Genomic DNA, 17525 nt, shown 5'->3' with positions numbered 1-17525 from the left:
GGGACTCAGCCACCACCTTGTCTGCTTCCCGTTCCGTGACGGCAGGACTACGGCCCTGCCGCCCGCTACGGCGAGCAGCAAGAGTGATATGAGGATTACTGTGAGCGCTAATCCGTCAGCCACTGGCTCGCGGACCGTTCGCACCTCGCCTTGCTCGTCTGACCGTTCCCCATAAGACGGTCCGCCATCTTATTCCTCAATCACGTATCGGACACGGTACGTGATGATGAGGTGTCTGTTGCAGCATCAGAGGGTGACTTACTGGCATCAGACTCCGACGATTCCTTGAAGCTCCCTCCCTCGGGGGGTCGAGATCAGGAAGAAGCGGATATCGAAATGTCAGCCATGCTTTCCCGGGCCGCCGGCTTTGAGTTGCGGTGCACCGCACTGCCTCTCCCAACGCTCGCGGCTGGATACACGGTACATCGGGCTTGAGAGCGGCTCCAAGCCGCACTCGCCCTCAGTGCCGTGTTCCCCCGGAAGTGCATGAGGAACCTAGTACGACCTGGAACGCCCCCTTCGGCGCGTACACGTCAACTAGTTCCATCACCCTTTCTTCCCTCGATGGTGGGGCAGCTAGAGGATACGTCGATGTCCCCCCGGGGCTCGACCTAAACTCCCGTCCAAAGCATGTAGGCTTTTCGGCATCTGAGGTGTCGAGAGCATACTCTGCTGCGGACCAAGCTGTCCCCTCTCTCCATGCTATGGCCTTCCTGCAGGCTAATGCGCGGAGAGAGCTCCACGAGGGTAACACCGACCCAGCGCTTATGCAGGAACTCCGCGGCTTCACCGACCTCGCTCCGGCGAACAAGGTGATCGCGCAGGCCCTGGGTCGGGCGAGACACCTCTGGCTGAACCTTGCACAGGTGAGTAACTCTGAGAAAGTCCGCTTTCTCGATGCACCCATCTCGCATGGGGGGGCTGTTTGGTGATACTGTCGGGTTCGACAGTTAGGGAGCAGACAGAGGACATCACGAATGTCCTCCCCAGCCGCGACTCGACCGCCCTCTGGCCGCCGAGATCCCGTGCACCGTCTGCTTCCCAGCAGCCATGGTCCTCTTCGAGACATCGAAGAGGAGACCACCACCCCATCAGCAGCCGCGGTGAAAACCAATGCGGCCCTCATGGGAAGACCCCAGGGAGTTCGAGAATACCTTTCTAAAAGTTTTCTCCCTCTCTGGGCGTTTATCACAGCCGCTCTCACCCTCTACACGACGGTGTTCGGCAACTCGACGTTGCGTCACGGCGAGACCCAATGTCGAGGATAATCAGCAGCCTAAGCACTCTCAATCGACGGTGCTTTGTGCCACATCATCGTCTGGGTATTATCACAGCCGCTCTCACCCTCTACACGACGGTGTTCGGCAACTCGACGTTGCGGCAAGACCCAATGTCAAGGATAATCATTAGCCTAAGCACTCTCATTCGATGGTGCGTTGTGCTACATCTTCGCCAGACAGGTAAAACTGCAGAGCCGATCTCCTCCCCGGGGGTCCCCCCCACGGCGAGGGATCCGTACTGCCAGCCATCGAACCACCCCCGGGAGGTCGATGAAGCAGAACGTACCCCTAGCCTCCCTGTCGGTCCCTGGGAGCCTGACAAGAGCTTCCCAAACCGTCACGGTGACTACGGGATACGGTCCGTCTCGGCTACGCGATCCAACTCCCCGGACGCCCGCCCAAGTTTCGGGGCATCCTCTTAACCTCAGCAGAGGCAAGGATGCCCCGTGCTTCGGGCCGAGGTCGCCACCCCTCTGGTGAGGAAGCGATCGTGCTCGTCCCTCTAGCCGAGATGTTCAACGGGTTTTACAGCCCGTACTTCATCGTCCCCAAAAGAGCGGGGGTCGCTAGATCTGCGTACCCTGAACAGGCACCTACTCAAGCTGCCGTTCAGGATGCTCACGCAGAAGCGCATCCTGGCATCTGTCAGATGTCAAGATGGATTCATGGCAATCGACCTGAAGGACGCTTACTCTCATGTCTCTTCTCCCTCGTCATCGCCCGTTCCTACGGTTCGCTTTCGAGGGTCAGGCATATTAGTACAGAGTCCTCCCCTTCGGTCTGTCCCTGTCCCCACGAGTCTTCACGAAGATCGTGGAAGCCGCCCTCACTCCCCTCAGGGAGAGAGGTGTGCGGGTACTAAACTATCTCGACGACTGGCTCATTTGACACACTCGTGAGATCTGTTATGTACACACAGGGACCTAGTGCTTCGGCACCTAGATCGATTGGGACCACAGGTCAACCGAAAAGGAGCAAGCTCTCCTCTGTGCAGAGCATACTCTTTTTTGGTATGGAACTCAACTCTGTCTCCATTACAGCGCGACTGCGCTCAGTCAGTGTTGAACTGCCTGGAATATTTCAAGCAGTCAGCGGGAGGAGGCTCCTGGGTACATGGCATCCTCGACGGTGGTGATACCCCTCAGGTTGATGCACATGAGACCGCTCCAACACTGGCTACAGAGTCGAGTTCCCTGGAGAGCGTGGCACACCGGCAGCAGGCGGATGGTGATTACGCTTTTCTGCCGACGCACCCTAACCCCTTGGTCTTCAATGACCTTTTATATGGACGGGGGTCCCTCTCGGGCAGGCGAGACGCGTCAGGGTCGACAGATGCCTCCCTGCAGGGTTGGGGTGCCGTGTGCAACGGGCACGCAGTGTCAGGGCGATGGACGGGCCCCCGCCTGCGCAGGCATATCAATTGCCTAGAGTTGTTGGATGTGCTACCCGCACTGAAGGGGTTACAACCTCTCGTGCAGAACAAGCACGTGCTGGTCCGGTCGGACTGCACAACTGCCGTAGCGTTTTTAACCGCCAGGGTGGCGTTCGCTTATGGCAGCTAACACGACTCGCCCGACGCCTCCTCCTGTGGAGTCCGCAGGGCCACACATATCCCAGGTGACCTGAACCAGACAGCCGATGTGCTCTCTCGTCAGTTGACGCCTCGCGGAGAGTGGCGACTCCACCCCCGCGTAGCCAGCTCATTGGGGACAGTCAGGGCGGGCTCAGGTAGACCCCTTCGCCTCCCTGGACACCACCCATTGCCGCTAAGGTACTCCCTGCCTCGGCACGGAGGCTCTAGCGCACAGCTGGCCGTGGGACAAGCGGAAGTACGTCTTTCCCCCAGTGAGCCTCATTGCACAGACCCTGTGCAAGGTCAGGGAAGAGGAGCATCAAGTGTACTAGTTGCGCCATACTGGCCCAACCGGACTTGGTTCTCGGAGCTAATGCTCTTGACGACAGCTCCCCCCTGGCCGATTCCCCTGACGAAGGACCTGCTTTCCCAGGGGAAGGGCACGTTATGGCATCACGGGCTAGACCTCTGGAACCTCCATGTCTGGCCCCTGGACGGAACGAGGAGATCCTGAGTGGCCTAACCCCTGCGGCGGTTAAGACCACTACTCAGGCTAGGGCCCTGGCCACTAGGCGACTATACGCCTATAGTGGTGCCTCTTCTCATCCTGGTGCTCTTCTCGAAGAGAAGACCCGCGGAGTTGCTTGATCAAGTGGGTGCGGTCCTTCCAGAGACTCGAGAATAATCTCTCCCCTTCCACACTGAACGTGTATGTAGCCGCTGTTGCCGCTCATCACGACCCAGTTGCTGGTAGTCTCTAGGACAGTACAACCTGATCATTTGGTTCCAAGGGGCGCGGGAAGGCTACCACCTCACCCATGCTCCGTACCCTCTTACGACCTTGATGCGGTCCTGGAGCCCCTCGGAGATGCCGCTCTTTCTCACTTCACGATGAAGACGGCTCTCGGGAGGACGCTCAAGAGGGTAGCGGACCTACAAGCATTCTCCGTGTCCACAGATTGCCTAGAACTCGGGCCCGGTGATTCTCACGCTATCCTGAGACCCCGGCCCGGCTACGTGCCCAAAGTTCCCACCACTCCCCCGAGACACCAGGTGGTGAACTTACAGGCGCTCCCCACCGGGGAGGAAGACCCAACCCCATCCGTGTTGTGTCCAGTACGCGCATTGCGCCTCTGCTTGGACCGCACGCAGAGCCGCAGTAGCTCTGAGCAGCTCTTTGTCTGTTTTGGAGATCAGCAGGGAGGGCTGTCTCAAACAGAGATTGGCGCATTGGATCATGGACGCCGTCACTATGGCGTACCTGTCCTAGTTCGCCTACGCCCACTGGGTGAGAGCTCTCTCCACACGGAGTACAGCCTCCTCGTGGGCACTGGCTCGAGGCGCCTCTCTGGCAGACATCTGCAGAGCTGCGGGTTGGGCTACACCCATCACCTTCGCGAGGTCCTACAGCCTTCGCGTAAAACCGGTCGGCGAGTCTTGCGGGCATCAGGCAAGACCGGCGACCGGTAGGGTGTACGCCTATGACAGTACCTGACCCTAGGGGGTCAGCGTACTACTAGCCTCCCTTCTTCCCCCACTGGGTGAAGAACAGGCACTCCATCCATCACTAGCAAGCACCTCCTGTGGGCGGGCTGGGCAGAGCAGCCCTGCCCCTTAGGCCGGGTATCACCTGAGTTATTCGCAACATAGCTCTAACCGGACCTAGTGCTACCAGACGTTGCAACCCCCCAGCAGGGCGGTTCCGTCTGATGTATCCTCATGCTGGTTCCCACCTTGGTAACCCATGACCTCCTTAGGTGGACCTCCACCTCGCGGTTAACTCCTTCAGTCCGCACTTTCTTCCCATGAGTTCTCCCCCATCGGTGAGACCATGTTGGTATCTCCACTAGTCTCCTCCCTGTGGTAGGAAGTGGTCTCTGTAGCGCATCCCCCGCTTGAGGAAGTAGCGCTTACCCAGTGGCCTTACGGTTCCGGGCGGCTTCTCGCTGTTAGAGAAACAAGGCCGCCGCCTGTGAGGCCGAAGGTAGGGGCCTTCCCACCTTTCAAGAAAGCTCTGGGACCCCCTACCTACCCACTGGTAGGTTACAATTTCGCGGTAGCGTTCACGGCTGACACGCCCAGGCCTGTCACCGTCGCTTCGTTGAGATTGTGACAGGGCACCGTGTTATGGCGTTTTCCATTGGAACCCCATCTGTCGGTTCGACACAACGTCGAGAGACCGACAGAAAGGGAACGTCTCGGTTACGTTTGTAACCTCGGTTCCCTGATGGAGGGAACGAGACTTTGTGTCCTCTTGCCACAACACGTGCTGTCCACTGCAGCAGTCGTGAGAGGTCTCAGGCTCCTCAGAACTAAGGTGAATGAATGAGGCACGCCGTCTCCCTTTTATACCCGGATATCCGGGGGCGGAGTCCGGCATGCAAATTTCATTCGCCAATTTTCATTGGCCTTTTCTAAGAAGTCGGAAGTGATTGGTTCTCAAGGACGAACCCCATCTGTCGGTTCGACACAACGTCTCGTTCCCTCCATCAGGGAACCGAGGTTACAAACGTAACCGAGACGTTTTCTGTAGTCACAGACATAGCAGTGGTCATTTTTCTGTTGGTGAGCTTCTATTCATCCTTTCATTTTCTTTTATTTCAATCCATCAATCCTCATGTTCTGTTTAAAGATATTACAATGGGCTCAATCATGTTATGAACGGAACCTGTGGGGACTACAGGTAAGGCTCTCCAGAGACTCCCACAGCTTCTCACAATTACAAAATTCTCTGTATTCATTGGTTATCACTTGGCCAGAATAGAAGCTCCACACCCTGCATCTTTTGAAGCAAATGAATACTGAATAACACATACTAAGGTACTGAGCACACTGAAGATTTAACAACCTTAACATTGAAGCTGGTTTATTTAATAGGACATGTCCCAGGATAGAAATCGAACCTTCTACAGATACAGAAAGGTATCGTTTGACTAAATGCCAGTAGCTTCAGTGCAGAATCTAGTTTGAATTAGATGTAGTTGTGCTTTACCTCGTTGTTACCTTTAACAGCTCTCAACACTAGATCATTTTCGTGATGAATATGTCAGGTCTCATATACTTCTTTATATACTCATATATATGATATAATCCATGGGATTAGTCGAAGAATGGCATACTATTTCTGATCTGATTTATGAATGGAATAGGATACAACTGTAGTTTTATTTTTAAAGAAGGACCCTACCCATATCTACAGTGGCTTGCAAAAGTATTCAAACCCCTTCATTTTATTCACATTTTGTTATGCTGCTGCCTTATCTTACACTACTTTAAATGATTATTTTTTTACATTAATCTACACTCCATGCACAATAATGACAAAACAAAAAACTGATTTTTTACAGCTTTGCAAATTTATTAAAAATATAAAACAAAAATAAGTACATTGCATAAGTATTCACACCCTTAACTCAGAAAATGGTTAAAGCGCCTTTACAGACTCAAATCTTTTTCGGTATGATGTGAAAAGCTTTACACATCTGCATTTGGCAATTTTCTGTCATTCTTCTCCTCAGATCCTCTCAAACTCTGTCAGGTTGGATGGAGATCATCAGTATACAAACATTTTCAGGTTTCTACAGAGAATGTTCAGTTGGGTTCAAGCACTAGCTGGGCCACTCAAGGACATAGACAGAGTTGTCCATAAGCCACTCTTGCATTGTTTTAGTTGTGTGCTTAGGATCATTGTCATGTTGGAGAATGAACCTTCTGCCCTGTCCGAGGTTCTGAATGTTCTGGGCTAGGTTTTCATGATCATTATCTCCGTATTTTGTGTACAGTCCCTGAAGCTGAAAAACACCCCCACATCATGATGCTGTTTCCACTACACTTTACTGTTAAGACGGTATTGTACAGGTGTTGAGCAGTGCTTGTTTTTCTCCAGACATGATGCATGAATCTGAGATTCATCAGACCAGAATATCTTGTTTCTGACAGTTTGAAAGATTCGTTGAAGTACGTTTTTGCATATTTCAAGTTTCCATGTGTCTTCACTGAGCAAAGGCTTGAGTCTGGCCACTAAGCCATAAAGCCCAGATTGGTGGAGTGTTGCAGTGATGTTTGTCCTTCTGTAAGTTTCTCCCATCTCCATATATGATCATGGAGCTCAACCAGAGTAATCATCAGCTTCTTGGTCACCGCTCTAACCAAGACCCTTCTCCATCGATGGCTCAGTTTGGACAGGAGGTCAGCTCAAGTAAGAGATCTGGTGGTTCCAAACCTCTTTCATTGAGGATAAATGGAGGCTACATGCTTCTGTGAACCTTCAATACAGCAGATTTTTTTCAGAAGTCTTCCCCAGATCTGTGCCTTGATACAATCCTGTCTCAAAGCTCTACTGGCAGTTCTTTTGACCTCATGTCTTGGTTTTTACTTTGATATGCATTTTCAGCTGTTGCACCCTTTATAGAGAGGTATGTGCCGCTCCAAATCATACTTATTCAATTGAATTTGGCACAGGTTAACTCCACTCGAAGTGTATAAACATCAACAAGCAAAACTAATGCTTCTGAGCAAAATTTCAAGTGTTCCAGAAAAGGGTGTGAATACTTGTGCAATGTACTTATTTTTGTTTTTTATTTTTAATAAATTTGCAAAGCTGTAAAAAATCAGTTTTTTGTTTTGTCATTATTGTGCATGGAGTGTAGATTAATGTAAAAAATAATCATTTAAAGTAGTTTAAGATAAGGCAGCAGCATAACAAAATGTGAATAAAATGAAGGGGGTTGAATACTTTTGCAAGCCACTGTAGCTATATGTGTCTTTTGTCTTTTGCAAGTAAACCACCCAGAGGACCCTAGAAACTATCCAGCACCCTGGCATCATAGAGGAACGGTTAAAAAATATATCATAACAGTCTAGAATATTAGTGCCACTGTATGTTTTTCTTTCATGCACCTCCATAGAGAGGACCATATCCCAGAGTTCCCAGCTAACCATGAGCACTTTGAAGAAGATCTCAGGTAACGTGTTAGATTGTGAGTGGAAACCTATGTTGTCATAGAAACATGTCCAGTAGGAGTAGGTCATAGTAATCAGTAGTCTTCCTTACAGCTGATTTCTGGAGCTTAACCAGATTACATTTATCCTTTGCATGTATGTATTCATTTTTGTTTCCCTCAACAAATTGTTTTGTTTTGTTTGATAAATTGGTGACCCAATGAGCAGTAGTTTTGGATTGGCGTGTATACTGTAACATATTTTTTTTTACAGTAAGCCAACATTGTTTCACAGGAACCCCGAGGATGCTTTTACAGAGGATTACAGTGTTTTATACCCTTACATCCCATAATGCACTTTGGCCGTGCTGAGCATCCATTGTTTGACTAACATTCTGCAGGTACAGTCGCAGCATGGTGGTCAGGCATGACCATTACAGGTCCAGGTCAGCTGATCAGCGGCCCATGATGGATCATCCGGTCTACACCCGTTCCCGCTCGTCTGAGCGGCCCGACTCCGGCTACATGAGATCCATGCCATCCTTAACGTCAGGGAGATCTGCCCCTCCCTCTCCCGCCTTATCGAGGTGACCCAGACCAATCACAACTAAGCACTGATCCGCTAAACCAAACCATGCCTTCTGCTTCCTGTCACCTGGAATGCCCCTCTCCACTTCCTCTTTCATTTAACCCTGTCGTAACGATGCTGTTTTTTATTTCTCTTCATTTCTATGTAGTGGAAAGTAGTGATGACGGTTACTAACATCTTTTCATTTCGATTATAGACACACCTGTTATATTCTCTTGGGATATAATGGTGTGTACCTGGCATCGTAAGGTTTACTTTCTTACCTTTTTGTTTTTGACTAACATTATTATTATTTGTTTGTAGTTTAACAGTTTCTGCTTTAAGTTGTGGGCTGTTTGAGTGTGTGTGCTGTTGGCCTTCTCACCTTTCTTGCAGCTTTAGCAGTCAAATGCACCTGTCCTGATGCTGACCACATCACTCCTTCTGAGAGGCCATTAAACCTTTTGACTCATGATTTGCCGGGCACATCATAAGTCACAAGGAACATAAATTTGTGCATGATGTTTCACTGATGCAAGAGGCACAGTTGCTCTTGAATGTGCCACAGTTTATTATATAATGCTATACGATATACAAATGTGACTTTCAGCTCAAAAGGTGCTTGAAAGATCATTGTGTTTACTGTGGCGTCGATGTGCATTTTATATTTGTTTACTTGACTAAAATGCACTTGACTGTGACATATTTATTCATTTAAATGCATGCTTTAATACTATGTAGAATTAGACTGGTGATTTTTTTCTGTGCTTTTAAACAATCCAAGGGTGAATCTCACAAAACAAGAACTGTGTGGGTTATGTTTTACCCCAAAAATAATCATTTCATTTTGCACAAATAAAATTATTAACAACCTATTAACGTATTAACAACAACCTGTACGCTGATGTTAATAAAAACATCTTGGTTACGGATGTAACTTCGGTTCCCTGATGGAGGGAACGAGACGTTGTGTCGAACCGACAGAATGGGGTTTGTCTTGAGAACCTATCATCTTCTGAGTATTTAGAAAAGGCAAATGAAAATTGGCGAATGAAATTTGCATGCCGGGCTCCTCCCCGGATGTCCGGGTATAAGAGGGAAGCCGGCGTGCTCATTCATTCACCTTTTGGTCTGAGGAGCCTAAAGCGTCCTCCCCAACCGCTGGGGTGGGCGGCCAGTGTTGTGGCATGAGGGACACAACGTCTCGTTCCCTCCATCAGGGAACCGAGGTTACATCCGTAACCAAGACGTTCCCTTTCTGTCGGTCTCTCGACGTTGTGTCGAACCGACAGAATGGGGTTCCTATGGAAAACGCCACAGCACTGAGCCGCGTCACAATCTCTGCGGAGCGACGTTGACTGGCCTGGGCGAGTCAGACGAACACGCTAACGCGAAATTATGACCCTCCAGTGGAGAGGAAGGGGGACCCAGAGCTTTACACAAAGTTGGGAAGCCCCTGTCACCGGCCGTCACCGGCGGAGCCTAGTTCTCTAAATGGCGAGAAGCCGCCCGGCACCGTACGGGCCACTGGGTAAGCATTATTCCCCCTGGGGGAAAAACGCTGCAGAGGCCACTCCTACCGTAGGGAGGAATTAGTGGAGACACCACATGGTCTCACCATCAGGGGAGAACTCATGGGAAGAAGTGCGGACTGCAGGAGTAACCGCAAGGTGGGAGTCCACCTGGGAGGTCATGGGTTGCCAAGGTGGGAACCATTCATGAGGATACATCAGACGGAACAGCCCACGGAGGGGGGGTTACCAGTCTGGAGCACTAGGTCCAGTTAGAGCCATCTGGGAGATAACTCAACTGTTCCCTGGCCTAAGGGGGCAGGGATGCTCTGCCCAACCTGTCCCCTGGAAGGGTGCTTAGTGATGGATGGAATGCCTGTTCTTTACCCGAGGGGAAAGAAGTGAGGCGGGGTCGCCACTGCTCCCCCCGGAGGGGGAAGGGCTTCCGCAGGCCTACCTGTTGCCCTACCTGTTGCCCTGCAGGACGCGGGCTGACACCGGTTCAACGCGGAGGTTGTAGAACCTCGCGAAGGTATTGGGCGTAGCCCAACCCGCAGCTCTGCAGATGTCTGCCAGAGAGGTGCCCTGAGCCAGTGCCCACGAGGAGGCGACACCCCAAGTGGAATGTGCCTTAACTCCCAAGGGGCAGGGGCGATCTTGCGACCGGTATGCCAAGGAAATGGCATCCACGATCCAGTGCGCCAGTCTCTGTTTGGAGACAGCTCTCTCCTTCTGCTGACCTCCAAAGCAGACAAAGAGCTGCTCAGAGCTTCTGAAGCTCTGCGTGCGGTCCAAGTAGAGGCGCAGTGCGTGTACTGGACACAACACGGAAGGGGTTGGATCTTCCTCCCCGGTGGGGAGCGCCTGCAAGTTCACCACCTGGTCCCGGAAGGGAGTGGTGGGAACTTTGGGCACGTAGCCGGGCCGTGGTCTCAGGATAACGTGAGAGTCTCCAGGCCCGAATTCTAGGCAACCCGAGGACACAGAGAATGCTTGTAGGTCCCCTACCCTCTTGAAGGAGGCGAGCGCTACCAGGAGGGCTGTCTTCATCGACAGACGAGAAAGATCGGCCTCTCCTAGGGGCTCGAAGGGGGGCCTCTGGAGGCCCTCCAGGACCACTTCGAGGTCCCAAGAGGGTACGAGGTGCGGGCGAGGCGGATTCAACCGTCTCGCGCCCCTCAGGAACCTGGTGACCAGGTCATGCTGTCCTAGAGACTTACCAGCAACTGGATTGTGATGTGCGGCTATAGCGGCAACATACACCTTCAGTGTGGAGGGGGAGAGGTTCTTCTCAAGTCTCTCCTGGAGAAAGGACAGTACGTACCTGATCGAGCATCTCCGTGGGTCTTCTCCGTGAGAAGAGCACCAGGACGAGAAGAGGCGCCACTTGAAGGCATACAGTCTCCTAGTGGCCGGGGCCCTAGCCTGTGTGAGGGTCTCTACCACCGCCGGGGGTAGGTCGCTCAGGATCTCCTCGTCCCATCCAGGGGCCAGACATGGAGGTCCCAGAGGTCTGGCCTGGGATGCCAAAACGTGCCCTTCCCCTGAGAAAGGAGGTCCTTCCTCAGGGGAATCGGCCAGGGGGAGTTGTTGTCAGGCGCACCAGCTCTGAGAACCAAGTCCGGTTGGGCCAGTAGGGCACAACTAGTAGCACTTGATGCTCCTCTTCCCTGACCTTGCACAGGGTCTGTGCAATGAGGCTCACTGGGGGGAAGGCGTACTTCCTCTTGTCCCGCGGCCAGCTGTGCGCAAGGGCATCCGTACCGAGGGGACCGTCGGATAGGGAGTACCAAAGCGGACAATGGGTGGAGTCCGGGGAGGCAAACAGGTCCACCTGCGCCTGGCCGAACTGCTCCCATATGAGCTGAACCGCCTGGGGGTGGAGTCGCCACTCTCCGCGAGGTGACCACTTACGAGAGAGCCGGTCTGCTGTCTGGTTCAGGTCGCCCGGGATGTGTACGGCTCGCAGGGAGCTGATCACCTGCTGACTCCACAGGAGGAGGCGTCGGGCGAGTCGTGTTAGCTGCCGTGAACGAACGCCACCCTGGTGGTTGATATACGCCACGGCAGCTGTGCTGTCCGACCAGACCAGCACGTGCCTGCCCTGCACGAAAGGTTGGAACCTCTTCAGTGCAAGTAGCACAGCCCACAACTCTAGGCAGTTGACAACGCAGGCGGGGGCCCGTCCACTGCCCCGACACTGCGTGCCCGTTGCACACAGCACCCCAGCCCTGAAGGGAGGCATCCGTCGTTACCACGACGTGTCTTGATACCTGCCCTAGGGGGACCCCCTCCCGTAGGAAGGCCATGGACGACCAAGGGGTCAGGGTGCGCCGGCAGAAAGGCGTGATGACCATACGCCTGCTGCCGGTGTGCCACGCTCTCCAAGCTACTCGACTCTGTAGCCAGTGTTGGAGCGGTCGCATGTGCATCAACCCGAGGGGGACCACCCCCGCCGAGGATGCCATGTGCCCCAGGAGCCTCTGAAATTGTTTCAGGGAGACCGCTGGCTGCCTGAAGTGCTTCAGGCAGTGTAACACTGACCGGGCACGCTCTGTAGTCAGTCGCACTGTCATGGAGACGGAGTCGAGTTCCATACCGAGAAAGGAGATGCTCTGCGCGGGGGAGAGCTTGCTCTTTTCCCAGTTGACCTGTAGCCCCAACCGATCTAGGTGCCGGAGCACCAGGTCCATGTGTGTACATAACAAATCTCGCGAGTGAGCCGAGGTGAGCCAGTCGTCGAGATAGTTCAGTACCCGCACACCTTCTTCCCTGAGGGGAAGGAGGGCAGCCTCCACGACCTTCGTAAAGACCCGTGGAGACAGGGACAGACCGAAGGGGAGGACCCTGTACTGATATGCCCGTCCCTCGAACGCGAACCGCAGGAACGGCCATTGTCGAGGGAGGATCGAGACATGAAACGCGTCCTTCAAGTCGATTGCCATGAACCAGTCCTGACGCCTGACGGACGTCAGGATGTGCTTCTGTGTGACCATTGAAAGGCAGCTTGTGTAAGTGTCTGTTCAGAACAGGCAGATCCAAGATAGGGCGCAATCTCCCGCCTTTCTTGGGGACAATGAAGTACGGGCTGTAGAACCCGCTGGACATCTCGGCCGGTGGGACGGGCTCGATCGTTCCCTTCACCAGCAGGGAGGCGACCTCCGCCCGAAGTACGGGGGCATCCCTGCCTCTGACTGAGGTAAAAAAGGATGCCGCGGAACTTGGGCGGACGTGTAGCGAACTGAATCACGTAGCCGAGACGGATTGTCTTCCTCAGCCAGACTGACAGTCTGGGAAGCTGAGACCAAGCTCCCAGAAACCGAGACAGGGGGACTAGAGGTTTGGTCTGCTTCATCGCCCCAGCGGAGGGTGGTTCGATGGCTAGCAGTACGGATTCCTTGCCGGGGGAGGACCCCCGGGGAGGAGATCGGCTCTGCTGTTTTTCCTGCCTGGCGACTGGTGTTTATACTCGACATTGCGCTTCGCCGTGACGCAACGTCGAGTTGCCGTCCACCGTCGACCAGAGGGTGGGAACGGTTGTGAAAACCCAGAGAGAGAGGAAACTCTTTTTGTGAGGAAGTGGGCGCTGGCCCCCCAGGGGGGAACAGCTGATGGTAGGAAGGCGGCAGGAACCGTCCCTATCCGACCCAGCGCTGGAGTGGCTGGGTTCGGGCCCGATGGTAGCCTCAATCTCCCTGGGGTCTCTCCGTCAGGGCCGCTTCTGCTTCCGCGATGGATGCTGACGGGGAGGCGGTTTCCTCTTTGATGTCCTTTTCCGGGAGGCAGCCTGAGAAGGGGGCACTGGAGCCGGAACCGGAGTCGAAGAGGGCCGGGGCTGCTGGGAAGCAGACACCGCTCGGGATCTCGAAGGCCTGACGGCAGCCGAGTCACGGCGTGGCAGGATATGTCTGATGGCCTCCGTCTGCTTGTTCACCGTCGAGAACTGCTGAGAGAAATCCTCAACGGTGTCACCAAACAGCCTTCCCTGCGAGATGGGGGCGTCGAGAAAGCGAACCTTCTCGGCATCCCGCATCTGCGCAAGGTTTGAGCCAGAGGTGCCTCTCTTGGAATGGTGGACATCGCCCAACCCAAGGCCCGTGTCATCACCTTAGTCGCCCGTAGAGCGAGATCGGTGGTGGTACGGAGTTCCTGCATTACCGTTGGGTCGGTCTTACCCTCATGGAGCTCCTTCAACGCCTTGGCCTGGTGGACCTGCAGGATGGCCATGGCGTGGAGGGAGGAGGCGGCCTGACCCGCAGCCGTGTAAGCCTTCGACACCAGAGATGCCGAAAACTTACACGCCCTGGATGGGAGTCTAGGTCGAGCTCTCCTGGTGGCCGCTGTCTGCGGGCACAGGTGCACCGCGACAGCACGCTCCACCTGGGGAATCTCGACATAGCCTCTGGCCACCCCACCATCGAGGGAAGTAAGGGCGACTGAGCCTTTCTGATTGGAACGGGCTGTGAGGGGCTCGTTCCAAGTCTTACTCAGCTCCTCATGCACCTCCGGGAAGAACGGGACCGGAGCTGGGCGCGGCTTGGAGCCGCGCTCAGACCCCAGGTACCACGTATCCAACCACGAGCGCTGGGGTAAAGGCGGTGCTGTGCACTGCAGCCCAATGCTCGCGGCGGCCCGGAAAAGCATGGTTGACATCTCAACGTCCGCCTCTTCCTGGGCTCGACCCCCCGGGGGAGGGAGCTCCGAGGAATCGTCGGGGTCGGATGCCAAAAGATCGCCCTCCGATGCTGTGATCGACATCTCATCTTCGTCACGCACTTCCGAGTACGTGCCGGAGGAACAAGACGGGGTAGGACCATCTTTTAAGGGATGGTCAGACGAGCGAGACGGGGCGTGAACGGTCCGTGAGCCTGCGGCTGGCGGGTTAACGTAGTCACTGCCGTCACAGATTGGGTAACAGACGAGGTGGTGGCTTTATCCATAAAGAATACGGCCACCCGTGACCGTAACGTCTGGATAGGCATCCGCCCGCAGTGCGGGCAGGATGTATCCACGAAGGCTGCCTCAGCGTGCCGGAGACCCAAACACCTGAGACAGACATTGTGTCCATCCCCTTCCTCAATGAGCGCGTCGCACCCAAGAGAACAGCGGGACATGCCGCGCTGGAGATATTTGCTCTTTTAGAAAAAGACATGCTAAGACACTTCCGGAACTGCTGAGACGCCCAGGGGAAAGTCGCTGCAGGAAGGGACCGTCCGCTGCACCACGTCGTAGATTACAGCAGAATAAGATCAGCGAAGATCTGGAGAACGCTCATCAGATGCTTAGGCTCTGAAGAACAAAAGGTGAATGAATGAGCACTCCGGCTTCCCTCCCCGGGAGGAGCCCGGCATGCAAATTTCATTCGCCAATTTTCATTGGCCTTTTCTAAATACTCAGAAGATGATAGGTTCTCAAGACAAACCCCATTCTGTCGATTCGACACAACATCGAGAGACCGACAGAAAGGGAACTTAAAATTCATTCATTCACGAGAAATTCATTTATTAGTACTTACTTTTGAAAACGGACACCCGCCTTAAAGTTTTCGGCTATTTTTATTTGATTTACTTTTGAAATTGGACCGTTGCTCAGCTTCCATTGCATCATAGGGTAGTATCCATCCAATGCACACTCACAAATCTCGGTGGAAGCAGTAGACCATCTACTGTTTTAGCATACTGGGGTTTCGGACACAATATTCATGACTCATACTGATTCTCGCCGACTATGTAGTATGGATGTAGGACGATTTTGGATGCAGGGTATATTTATGCATTGCAGTACTAGGAACTAATAAAAATGTTATTTATTTTAAAATGCTGGTACAAAAAATAATTTTAAAAATAAACAATAACAATTTAAAAATTGTTTTTGAATGGTTCCGTGAGATTCAAACTTTTGTAGGTTGTTTTACAAACTTTGCCTAAGGAACATCAATTTCACCAAATATTTTTGCTTCTTTTTCATTTTTACTAACCCCTGAGAAAGTTGTGCCAAACACTGACTTATTTTCTGTGTCAGTCCAAAATATGAAAACTTAAGGTGAACTTTGTTTTATGACACAGATATAATTGTAGTTAGTAGGTTTGTATTTCCTAGTCTTTTCTCATCAGCATGACCAGCTGTGGTCTTTATGCAGTTTTATGACTCAACCACCAAACAATCTTCAGATGCGATGCTTTATCATTAGTACTGACGCATTGTGTATCCCACAGGGCAAACCCACGCACTGGATCGGTTCAAACAAGTCCCACCAGCACACCAGTATCAAGTCGGAGAGGTCGGCAGCTACCCCAGGTCCCACCGAAGGTTACCATGGACAGAAGTGAGTGAATAAACTAGCTTACTTAAAGTTACTTAAAAAAGTCCATGATTCTAGATCCTAAGATGTTAAAAGTAATAAAGCCAAAAAAAACGTAACAAACAAATCACTAACAAAGAAGTCGTTTGGGCGACTAGCTGACCGTCCTGACCCAACCCTAGCAAATGCTCACCTACAGTATAACTACGGTTCAAGTTAGAATGTACTTTGGCCAATGGTATAGTGTATAGTGTAACGGTATAGTGTAAATACAACTCAAAATTGGATAATGTGACATATTCTTAAAGTTAGCTTCTTTACATAACACAACACGGATTGGTTCTTTTGTCACCCTTTTTCCCAGAAGATGGCGAGGGCATGACTGAGCCTTATGAAGGTCTGTAAACACTGGCTTCTGTGTGTGTAGCCTCAGTCTGTGTTATTACAGCTTTATCATCTTCTCTAAACCTGTTAGCGTTGGTCTGTGAAGTTAACATGTCACCGGATTTGCTTTTGCCATTTGTTTAGTGCGGTTAAAGGAACCATTAGTTTGTGTTTTGGCAATACCTGTTAAAATATTATTATGAATGTAAGATGTGTGTGTTTTTGCGTCTGTGTGTGTGCCTGGATGAATCGCCAAAAGTGCTATAAATGTTTTTAGATATCTATATACCTAAATTATATTTTAAATAAAAGCTCAATATTTGAGTCAAAAGAATTAAGTTAAAAACTTTATTGGCCTAACTTATCAACCAATACTGCCAACTTCCTCAGACTGTGACTAGATTTATTTTATAGGAAACATGAACCACATGCTCATCATCATTCAAATGCACATATGATTTTGATGATTCCATGAGCGCAGGCATTCAGTTCAGAGTTTATATAGTCTGTTTATTTATTCTTGACTTGTTTTTATTGATATATTAAATATAAAGCTTGTTTCTAAATGTTGCACTTGTCATTTCACTATTGACTATCAATGATCATTTCTTAAATATGTGCTAAGGTTCCCAAAATGCCGTTGGTATGGAATGCTTGACTGTATTTGCATTTGGAGTGACTCATGCTGAGTGACTTGGAAAGGAAGACTTTGCACTTTCTACTTTTGGACTTGATTTGTAGAGCAGATTAGTTTAGCTTTACTCAGCTCTCTGTTCTGTTTCCTTTGTTCTTCTGTTCTCGTTTTCACATCTTATGGTATACTTTTCTTTTTCTGTACTTGCTCTCATTTCTGTATGAATGTGTGAATCAGTGGGGGGGACGTCACAATCCCCAGCCCCGCCCCCTGCACCTCCTCAGATTTCACAAACAGTGGCTGGTAATGCTGTTTAGATTATCATAGTCATATC

The 17525-nt window shown here is 51.7% G+C and overlaps 1 protein-coding gene across 1 annotated transcript in view; it reads left to right on the top strand.

The window, feature by feature from the left end:
• Positions 1-17525, top strand: part of rims2b (regulating synaptic membrane exocytosis 2b) — a 117540-nt gene that overhangs the window by 79636 nt on the left and 20379 nt on the right. Inside the window, exons 24-30 of the mRNA XM_057354440.1 lie at positions 5486-5536; positions 5731-5775; positions 7761-7817; positions 8195-8380; positions 16088-16197; positions 16538-16570; positions 17429-17494. Coding sequence (XP_057210423.1) covers positions 5486-5536; positions 5731-5775; positions 7761-7817; positions 8195-8380; positions 16088-16197; positions 16538-16570; positions 17429-17494 — 548 coding nt within the window. The remainder of the gene's footprint in view (positions 1-5485; positions 5537-5730; positions 5776-7760; positions 7818-8194; positions 8381-16087; positions 16198-16537; positions 16571-17428; positions 17495-17525) is intronic.

The sequence above is a fragment of the Triplophysa rosa genome, linkage group LG16, assembly GCF_024868665.1.
Source record: "Triplophysa rosa linkage group LG16, Trosa_1v2, whole genome shotgun sequence".
Lineage (NCBI taxonomy): Eukaryota > Metazoa > Chordata > Actinopteri > Cypriniformes > Nemacheilidae > Triplophysa > Triplophysa rosa.
This window is presented reverse-complemented; position numbering and strand designations above follow the sequence as displayed.